This window comes from Thermobia domestica, chromosome 8, assembly GCF_964235325.1.
Source record: "Thermobia domestica chromosome 8, izTheDome1.hap1.1, whole genome shotgun sequence".
Taxonomy (NCBI): Eukaryota; Metazoa; Arthropoda; class Insecta; order Zygentoma; family Lepismatidae; genus Thermobia; species Thermobia domestica.
Window position 1 is genome coordinate 297,269,901 of NC_137461.1, and position 11,218 is coordinate 297,281,118.

At 39.9% G+C, this 11,218-nt stretch overlaps 1 protein-coding gene across 1 annotated transcript in view; it reads right to left on the minus strand.

Moving 5' to 3' along the window:
* Positions 1 to 1,636, minus strand: part of Mulk (acylglycerol kinase-like protein Mulk) — an 85,930-nt gene extending 84,294 nt beyond the window's left edge. The window contains exon 1 of the mRNA XM_081770035.1: positions 1,425 to 1,636. Coding sequence (XP_081626161.1) covers positions 1,425 to 1,534 — 110 coding nt within the window. The 5' untranslated portion in view covers positions 1,535 to 1,636. The remainder of the gene's footprint in view (positions 1 to 1,424) is intronic.
* Positions 1,637 to 11,218: the final 9,582 nt, after the last annotated feature.

The window sequence follows — 11,218 nt, forward strand, 5'->3', positions numbered from 1 at the left end:
TAGATCGTAAAAAATGAGGTAAGCAAGCAACTGTAAAAAAAACGTGGAGAAAGTTATACTTGTCAATGTAACGGTAGCATAACCATCATGGCGGCAAGGTTCAAGAACACAGGTCCCCGTTTCCATTTGGTTATAATAAAGACAGAAAACAACGTGCCCTGTGGGGCTCTAACCCGCCTTCACTCGCTAACGCTCGCTCGGCAATACTATTTGAATTACATATTAAACTTTGGTACACCATGGAACCAATTATTACGCTGTCAGCCGAAAACTATACGGACGACCAGATTCGGAAATGATGAAATTATAATTTTTCAACAATTTATTGGAATGGTGTAACTAAATTTGACCTGCATGCCTAAAAATGAGTTAAACTGCGATGAGAGCTCCGGCGGGCCAAATACATATTGTGAGTGATAGAAACCAGAAAATAACAACCTAGCCTAAGATAACCCAACTTAACCTATTCATAAGTAATTATTGTCATGTTTAAAAAACTTGCGGGATTAGCTTAATAAATGACGAAAATATACATTACACTATTATTGACACACGTACAGAAAAATTAGGTGGAATTATTTTCCGGTCAAGTTCCGATAAGCCTCGCCAGGACAGACATAGGGCTATGTTTAGCAGAAGGGGTCCAGCTCTTTTATCTAAAAAAAAAAAAAAAAAAAAAAAAAAAGTTACAATTTTGGTAATTTCTGTTCACATTCCGTTAGTTTAGGGTAGGTTAGGTTACTTTAGTTTATGTTATATTAGTGTAGGGGTCCCGCATAATTTCCCAAAAAATAATAGAATTTAGCTTATCTCTACTAATATTAGGTTAGGTTAGATTCGGTTACGTTATGTCACGTCTAAGTACTTGCATCATTCATTTCTCCTGTAAATTGTGTTTTTACGTGCTTCTGGACCCCTTGTACTAAACATACCCCCAGACGTATAAACTAAGTAACTCAGAGAATTACAACCAAACCTATTCGTTAGTAATTATTGTAATAATGAAGAGGTGGGCGGGCCGTAGCGGAATAAATGACGTATTTTTTTAAAAGAAGCCCATAATTCTTTACATCACACAATGAGGTTTACTCGAGGGAAGGTTCTAGATTACTGGTCCCCCATGTAGATTAGTAGTTGGGTAGGTTTCTTTCTGTACTAAAGTTTATACATTTAACTTATACAGTATTGCCGGGCGAGCGTTAGCGAGTGAAAGCGAGTTAGAGCCCCGCAGAGCACGTTGTTTTCTGTCTTTATTACTGCTCAATGGGAAGGGGACCAGTAATCTAGAACCTTGCCTTTACTCGAAGCACATACTGCAACTCATCAAATTTCCGAATTAACAAAAGCTGAACAGACGAAACACTCTCTGTTAAGTGTACAAATTCAGGAGTTGTAGTTTTTAAAAAATGTTTTAGTTTACATACTCATAACTTTCCTTCCCTTTCTTTACTCCATACGATGCAACAATGAAAGCAAAGGTAGATTTTTTCCAATGATTTCGAAGTGTTTTAACTGCTTTTACAATTTTCGCCATTTTTACATATAAGTACAAGGATTAATGCCATAGAACATGAATATCACTAAACATTCCCATCGTATCTACTTCTTCCTTCTTTCCTGCCATCTTTTCATTATTTCATTTCTTCTTCTTCTTCTTCACCAGTTAAAGTCTGAGGCAATAGACACCATGTACAGTGTTACATTTACCTAATTTCCTGGCCAAAACCTTTATCTGCATACAATTTCATATTTTTGCTACTCACTTGTTAAATAAATAAATAAAAAAAGATTAAAATCGTTGTAGTGCCGTAATTGAGTAGTATAAGCTAATACGCAACGTACTCGTCACTTCCCGAGGACGCACGAAGTGCAGTCTTTGTCTTATGATCTTAATTTTGACAGGTAAAGTGAAATTATTCAGTGACTTAAATTTATAACATTCAATAATCATGGTTTATGTATGTTTTATTTATGTAATTTGTAAGTTTGTGAGCGTAATGTCAGATAAAGCTATCAATAATGATGTAGTGTCTCAATATGAACTAGTAACTTCCACACAGCAGCTTCAGTTAAAGCAGGGGGTCATTTAGGGGGAGGAGGGGGCAATTGCCCCCCCAAGAGTTTGAGGATACATATACTTTAATCGATTGTCTACTTAGTACATACAAAACGTGAAAGTCTTATGTCTGTGGTGCCCTTGCCCCCCTCAAGCGAAATCTGAAATGACGCCCCTGCGCTAAAGGTTTATAAAAGAAAGTTACATGATTGGTTAATAGCAAATCCATTTTATTCGATTCAAGAGTTCAGCGAATGTGTAGAAACTGTATCGTAATTTTCAGAGTCATTCTATTTCAAATATTATTAGGCTATTTACTTATTATACTATTAACCAGCAACTGAATGTTTGCATATCACGAATACCTTTTTTTTTTTGTTTTATGTAGACCTATACATCTATATGTATCCTCGTCGCCAAAAGTGCCTTTACATTGCCATGACGGGTATGTGACAGCGCAGTACACCAAGAAAGGGATGATTGCATAAGAAATTGTGATTAATTTTGAAGAGTTTTTATTTTGACTAGGGAAATAACGTAGGTACAGGGAGTAAAGGTATAGATTTGAAGCATCAGCGTACTGTCATCTCTGAAAAGATTCGTATTCTCAGTTTTTCAATTTATTGTATTATATGTTAAATTATTAACTGCTAACAATTGCTACTAGCACTTTTAACTCTTCAGGAATTTACTACGACGTGTTCGCAGGACACTTTTCTAAGTCCTAAATGAAATGAAATCTTTAAGTTTTACGTCCTACGGTTGTGCCAGTTAGGCTAAAGGAGACGGTGATGATGAGAGATGAGTGAAATGGTGGAATGAAGAAAGTGGGAGGAAACGGGAGAACCCCGAGAAAACCCAGGAGCACGGTGTTTGTCCACCACAAAGTTCACTTGGCGGGGGCTGGGATCGAACCCGGGACCCCAAGCACCAGAGGTGAACGCTCTACCACTGAGCCACCGCGCCCTTCACTCTAAGTCCTAAATGTATGCATGAATTATTACTATCCTTATTTGAGCCGCCTCACTGTCCTAATTTAATTATGGAAACTGATTACGTTGAACGTAAATATGTTTCACTGTCGTAAAGCAAGGGCCGTAATAAATATAAATAAGTTTCTTCTTATTAAATAAAACACAGAAGCATTTATTCCGTATATAGCACAATATCATACAGTAACTAAGAAACTTGATAGTCACAAACACCAGCAGGATTATTTCCAACGGGAGAGGAGGGGTGCAAAAGGCCGATATAGAGTTTTTCGATTTATTGCCCGGTATATATTAAGTTAAAATTCATAATATTTATAATTAATAGCGAATATTGTCTTACTTTTTGAAATCGCTACTGCAGCCTATTAGTCAGAACATTCATCTCCAGACGTGATGTAGAGAGAAGAGAAAGAAAGAGATATGACCAGTAGTGTAACTAATTTTAGTGCGCCAGGGATCGATTAATAATCAATTTACTCATATCCGATGCCTGTCCCAGGCATTTCAGCTGCTGCGTTACATATATGGTTCTATGTCAGAAGGGCCAGACAAAAGAGCGAGGACAGAAAGGTCCGAGTCAAAACGGCAACGGTCAAAATGGCTCGCGACATAAAGGCTCAAGGCAAAACGGACCCGCGTCAAAAGGGCCCTACGTCAAATGGGCTTGTGTCAAATTGGGCCCTGGTACCAAAGGGCCCGTGTCGAAATGAACCTGGTCAAAAGGTCTCCGCAACAAATGTGCCCGAGTCAAAGCGGCCCCGCTTCAAATGGACTCGGTTCAGAAGTGTGTCGCGACAAAAAAGTCCAGAATCAAAGGTGTTCTCTGCCAAAAGGGCCCGAGTCAAAACGGCCCCGCGTCAAAAGGAGCCAGGTCAAAAGGTCAGCGACAAACTGACCCGGGTCAAAAGACGCCGAGTCAAAAGGACCCGCCTGAAAAGGGCACGGGTCAAAACAGCTCCGCAACAAAAGAGCCCGAGTCAAAACAGCCCGCATCAAAAGTTTCCGCGACAAAAAGCCCGAGTCAAAACTACCCGGCGTCAAAAGGATCCGGCTCAAAAGGGCTCGAGTTAAAAGGGCCCTGAGTCAAAAGAGCCCGGTCGAAAGGACCCAGGCTCAAAAGGCCACGGGTCAAAACGGCCAGCTTGAAAACGGCCTGTTTCCAAAGGTCTCCCGTCTCCGCGACAAAGGGGCCCCAGTCAAAAGGATCCCGCCTCAAGAGGGCCCAGGTCAAAAAGGTTTCGCGAGAAAAGAACCAAGTCAAAGCGGACCTGTGTCAAACGGGTCCGCGTAAAAACGGCTCCACGTGAAAAGAGCCCAGGTCAAAAGAGCCCTGATAAAAGAATCCCACGACAAAAGTTCCCGAGTCTAAACGGCCCGGGGTCAAAAGATCTCCGCGACAAAAGGGACCGGGTGAAAGGGCCTCCGCGACATAAGAGCTCAAGGTAAAACGGACCCGCGTCAAAACGGCCATACGTAAAACGGACTCGTGTCAAAATGGGCCCCGCTACCAAAGGGCCAGAGTCAAAAGGGACCTGGTCAAATGGTCTCCTTCTACAAAAGGGCACGAGTCAAAACGGCCAAGCGTCAAAAGGGCCTGGGTCAAAAGATACGGCTACAAAAAGATCTGAGTCAAAAGGGCCTCGTGTTAAGAAAAGCGAGTGAAAGGTTATTACGTCAAATGGACCGTTCCAAAAGGGGCCCTGCCACAAAAAGGCCCGAGTGAAAAGGGCCCGTCCCAAAAGGTCTGCGCAACAAAAGTGCCAAGGTCGAAACGGCCCTGCGTCAAAAGAAAGCGGGTCAAAAGAATCCCGTGACAAAAAAACGACTAAAAACGGCCCTGCGTCAAACGGACCCGAGTAAAACGACTCCGCATCAAAAGAGCACAGTTCAAAATAGCCCGAATAAAACCCATGACAAAAGTGCCCGAGTCTAAACGGCCCGGGGTCAAAAGATCTCCGCGACAAATGGGCCTGAGTCATAAGGGGTCGGGTGAAAGGGTCTCTGTGAAAAAAGGATCCATTCAAATCGGCCCCGCGTAGAAAGGTCTTAAGTTAGAAGGGCTCTGCGTCAAAGGTATCCCGCATCAAAATTGTCCTACGTCAAATGAACCCCTTTTTAAACCGGGCCCCGCTACAAGAAGGCCTTAGGAAAAGGTCTCAGGAACAAAAGTGGCCAAGTCACAGCGGTACCGGGTCAAAAGCGTACCGCGATAAAAAGATCCGTGTCAAAAGGGTCCTGCGTCAAATAGCCCCGAGAAAAACGGCACCGCGTACAAGAGGGAAGGTCAAAAGAGCTCGGGTAAAAGGGCTTTGTGACAGAAGGCACCTACTAAAAACTGCCCCAGGTGAAAAATCTCCACGACAAAATATCCTGCGCCAAAAGGGCCCGAGTCAAAACCGCCCCGCGTCAAAAGGAACCGGGTCAAAAGGCCCAGCGACAAAAGGGCCCTAGTTGAAAAGAGGCCTGGTCAAATGAACCCGCATCAAAAGGGCACGAGTCAAAACAGCCCCGCTAGAGTCCGAGTAAAATGGCCCCTCGTCAAAAGGGCCTGGGTCAAAAGTTCGCGACAAAAGGGACCGAGTTAAAACGACCCCGCGTCAAAAGAGTCCGGGTCAAAATGGCTCGAGTTTAAAGGGCTCTGCGGCAAAGGAGCCGAGGTCAAAAGGACTCCGCCTCAAAAGGGCCAGATCGAAACAGACCAGCGTGAAAAAGCCCGGGTCAAAAGGGGCCTGCGAGAAAAATTTCCGAGTCAAAATGGCCCCAGGTCAAAAGATCTCCGCGACAAAAGTTCCCGAGTCACAACGGGCACGATACAAAAAGGGCCCAGTCAAAACGGCCCGCATCAAAAGGGCCCGGTGAGTGGGTCGCTGTGACGAAAGGGTCCGAGTCCAAAAGGCCGCGCGTCAAAAGGGCTCCGCGAGAAACGAGCTCTGCGTCAAAAAAGCCCGGGTCAAAAGAACCCGCCTCTAAAGGGCACGGGTCATAACAGCCCCGCTACAGAAGAGCCCGAGTCAAAACGGCCCCGTGTCAAAAAGTCTCGGCAACAAAAGTGCCCGAGACGAAACGGCCATGCGTCCAAAAGTCCCACGACAAAATGACCCGAGTCAAAAGGAACCTGCGTGTAACAACCCCGAGTAAAAACTGGCCCGCTCCAAGAAAGCCCAGGTCAAAATGGCCCGGGTAAAAGGGCCCCACGAGAAAAGTGTCCATGTCAAAACGGCCCCGGGTTAAAAGATCTCTGCGACAAAAGGGCTCAGTCAAAACGGTTTGCGGAGCCCGGCGAAAGGGTCAACGCAAAAAAGGGCCCGAGTCAAAAAGGCAGCGTGTCGAAAGGACCCCGCGAAAACGGGCCCTGCGTCAAAAGAGCCACGGTCAAAAGGACCTTCCTCTAAACGGCATAGGTCAAAACAGCCCCGCTACAAAAGAGCCAAAGGCAAAACGGTCCCGCTTCAAAATTGTCCGAGTTAAAAGGGCCCAGCGTGAAAAAGGTCCGGGCGAAAGGGTCCCGCGTCAAAATTGCCTCTAAATATGGTTCCGTGTTAAAGCCTGAGATCAAACCAAGAGTGGAAATCAGGCATACACAAGGGGATGGTATCCCCTTAGTAAGTTGAAGTGTTTGTGCAAAATAAGGAGAAATATCTGTAGTAATTTGTAACAGATAGGAAATTTGAATGGTGATATTATTTTTGTTTGGTTGTTGATTGTTCTGCAACAATCACTATCGTTTAAGTCGTTTTCCATTAAAGTTTGCTTGCACTTCCGACTTTCTGAATTTGTATTCTCGTGACATAGCCTAATCAAACTTTATCTACTATTGACTTCCCCTTAGTTCTAAAATTCCATTTCTACCCCTGGATCAGAGTATAGAATGAAAAATATTCTGTGGAAAAGATTCGTTTAATTTTGCTGTGAGAAGACATATGTGTATCTGTATACAGGGCATTGGGACAGAACAATAATTACATGAGTGGACGTGTTGATTTGGAGTGGACTTTTTTCTTTTGAGTACTCATCTTTATAGGGAATATATACTTGACACAGCATAAGCATAAAATATATCTAATGTATGAGGTCCACGGAGTCAAGGACTTTGTAACAATCCCAAGATGTTTGTTTCGTTTCGACTATGGTCACGTCAGTAAACCTTGCAAGGAGGAGGAAAAAAATCTGCATACAGTGCGGAAAACATGGACGTTCAAATTGTATTGAAAAAGAAAAGGCAAAGATCTGTATACCGTGCAAAAAAAGAAAAAAATGTGAGGCTAAATCGAGAAGGACTGTGCGACCAACAAAATGCTTTACTAGCGCTCTACCTCAAGGATAGACTATGATGGGTAAGTATCCTGAAAGATTTATTTATAAACAACAGGAAAAAAAACAAAAAAGTAAAAAGAAAAGTCAGTTCAATATAATAAGAGATAAAATTAGGTCTGAAAATAGAAGCAAGAATTTCTTAAAAGCAAAATTTGAAGGTTGGCTAGAAAAATCAACACCAATAAGCAGCAAAGAAAAGGATATAATAGAAGGGGGATATATCGATCTTGAAGATACGAACACGTGTGGAATGCATCTCATTTATCTTGATTTGACAACATTCCCAAAAGGTTTTGCGTAGAACGTGGTTAAAACTCATGGAAACTTTAAAATATACAAAATGTAATATGTGGATATTAAAAACGGAGACAAAGTCATCAGAGTATATTACTCCTCGAATAAGTTTAGCACTAACTTCATCCATATAAAATCAAATAAAGAATCGCCTCTGGAAGACGTAGAAATAGTGTTAAGTTTTATTTTAACCCTGGAGATAAGTAAATATAAAATAAAAAAGATATTCTAGTTCCAGCACTTGCGATGGGGTTATGTAGCAAAAAGCCGCAAGAAGTAATCCAGAGACTATTCAAAATAATAAAAAAATACACAAAAGCTAACCCTAAAAATGAAAATAATGGACTCAAGAGTCCTCAGTAGCTCAAAACTGGCATTTGAATATTACGAAAAAGAATGTGGCGAGATGGGTTGTCATGGGTACAATGAGAATGAAGTTAGAAAAGACCTAGAACACCCACAAACAAAAATAATGAAAGAAAGTATTAAAGAGATGGAAAAGAAAAACAGATTGGGATGCATCTGACAAGATGGAGAGACTACTAATAGGAAAGGAAAAATATGAGAACAAAGAAATACCGGACAAGGAAAAACTATATAAAACGTTGAAACGCAGATGATCCTTGGAAGATTAGAAGAGCTTAAATTGCTAACTACAGCATTGAGACACTTAGTGCGACAACATATTGAACTCGGAAAAACATTGTCTTCCCGCAGTTGGAAGACGTGGATGAAATAGAACTAAAGGCAAATGGGATAACATCTGATCCATACAATCTTTTAGAACATGTCAACAAAGTATTCAAAAGAATAGAAATGACACTGGACTTGCAAAAGGTGTATAGAGAGTTCGCTAAACAATATGGGAGAATCGTCTATGACCATACAGCAGATTGGCCACATTGGCACGTCAAAATTTTTAATCCTTGACGATCAAAATGGTTTAATTAACTCCAAACAATACGATTAAAATCATGCAGATAAACGCAGTAAACTCAATAACGGTCATGGACGAGATTCAAGAATTAGCAGAAAAAGAGGAGATAGATATTATTCTCATACAGGAACCCTACAAAAAACAATAAATTAACAGTAATGGGATCAACGGAAGTTATCTATGCAGGAGAGAAACCTAAGAAAACTAACACAGGTGGTAAACCAAACATGGGGGAGAAACCGAACAAAAATAACAGCAGAGAAACCAATGGTGGTTATAGTAAATAGAAACAAGAATTTCAAAACATTAAATTTAATTCAATTTAGAGATCCGTGCTAATTTGCATCGAAGTCAAAACAGAAATGGGAAATTATAAAATCATAAATTGCTACTGTCAGTTTAGTCTGGACATCGAACCTTTAATGAATTTGACAAAAATATGCGAAACATATAAAAATGACGAAATACTTATTTGTATGGATGCAAATGATAAATCGCCAATTCGAAATAGTAGGATTACGGATGAAATAGGGAAAAAGTTAGAAGAAATGATCGCGCAAAATGAGCTAGTGGTTATAAATGTAGAAGGACATTCGCCAACATTTAGAAACACGCAAGGTGGGGAATCGAATATAGACGTAACATTATCAACGTTACAACTAAGTAACAGAATATGCAACTGGAGGGTCTTGGATACGGCCACGCTAAGTGAGCACAATGTTATGATGTTCGAGATTAACGGTAAGTAGCATTGGGACACAATCTGACCTTACCACCTGAAACAAGTATATAGGTATATACCGGCTTACGATACTTTTTATATGCTTAGAGGGACTTTTTACCTGTTTGTGAACCGATAATGACGTAATTTTACCCATATTTTACTTGATTTTCCATTAAATAAACACAATTTATTTTTTATTTTCCCTATTTATTTTTTTATTAAGCATTAGAAACCCCTATTCAGTTTTTATTAGTTAACAGAAAGCCCTGTTTATTTTTTATTAGTCAACAGGAAGTCCTGTTTATTTTTTAACACTGGTTTATGCTTATATTTTATTACGCATTAGAAAGCTCTATTTAATTTTTTATTAAGCAATAGGAATTTTTATTCATTTTTTAATAGTGCTCAGAAGCACTGATTGTTTTTTATTTAATTTATCACGTATGTGTGATCTTTGCGCTAGCGCCATTACCGTGGCGAGTTTTCCTGCCCGCTTTGTATTTTGCCGCTCGGTAGCCGTGGACGCTAATGGTATTTTCCTTTATACTTTTCCGCCCAACCGCTTTGTATATTTGCCGCACGGCACCCACGCTGCACCGAACGTTAGCTTTTGTTGGCGCCATTACTGTTTGACCATGGTACGAGTTTTTAATACTTTTCCACACTTCCGCTTTGTATACTTGCCATTTATCATTTGCACAACAACGGACATTTATGGTATTTTCCTCCCGCTTTGGTTTGCTTTAAGGACTATACATGAAGCATGTATGCTATTTGGAACTATGTATTGATTTACATTGACTTAATATTTGAATTGCCTTATTATTATTATTGTTATTATTATTGGTAACGATTTTAGCATTAAATTATATAAAATAATTTTTGCTGTCAGGGACGCGTTTTGAACTCGCAACCCCTGCATTACTGATTCATCATCTTACCGTTTAGCTACCGTTTAGCTGACGAATACAACTGTTTCTTTGGCACTAGTGAAAAAGACCTGTAACGCTATCTATTTTTTATGTCTGAAAATGTTTTACTATCATAGATACATCCAGCGGTAAAGTTTGAATTACGTGGTCATTTGTTAAGTTTGAATAAACGAAATTTAGTTTTAATGGTCATATATGATTTGATGTTATGAACTATAGAAATGCATCTGCATTATTGATTGATGTCCCTTGTTAAAAATCAGAGACCATACATTTTTATTTAGAGACAGTTAAGTTGAAATTTATAAACTCTCATATGATTTGTGTATTATGTCTAGAAATGCGCATGGATTGGTATAACTTATAATTATTTCTAGATTATATGACACTGAATGTATTTTAAATTGATTACATGATAACATTACGTATTAATGAATATTATTGACGTATAATACTAATATTGTGGAAGGCATATGGCATTTATTATTGTCTTGTTTTATGATATTACTAGTTAAAATTTAGATATGTTTTTATGGACCATTATGTATAATATTTTTGGCAAGCACATTATTACGGGAAGGGAAAAGTAAGAGGGATATAAGTTAGGTACTATACAGACATTTGTCTGGCCTAAGAAAAATATATTTAGGAAATTAAAATGTTTTACATTTTGACCGAGTGCCCCCACCACGAATCCGACCTGGGACCGCTTGAATCGAAGGCAAGAACGTTAGCGAGTATTTTCCACAGCGATTAAATTATACGTCCCACTATAAAATATTTGAGCAGATTCCATTTTGAAAATTCAACATTACTTTTAAATAAATTAGATTACTTGAAACCCCTTGGACTAGACTTGAACTGTATTTATTGAGTTTTAACAAAGAGGCTATATAAGACATAGACCTATTGGAAACTTTGAGACGTAGGCTAAAGATTAAGTTTGAATTGGTTTTGAGTTCACCACCA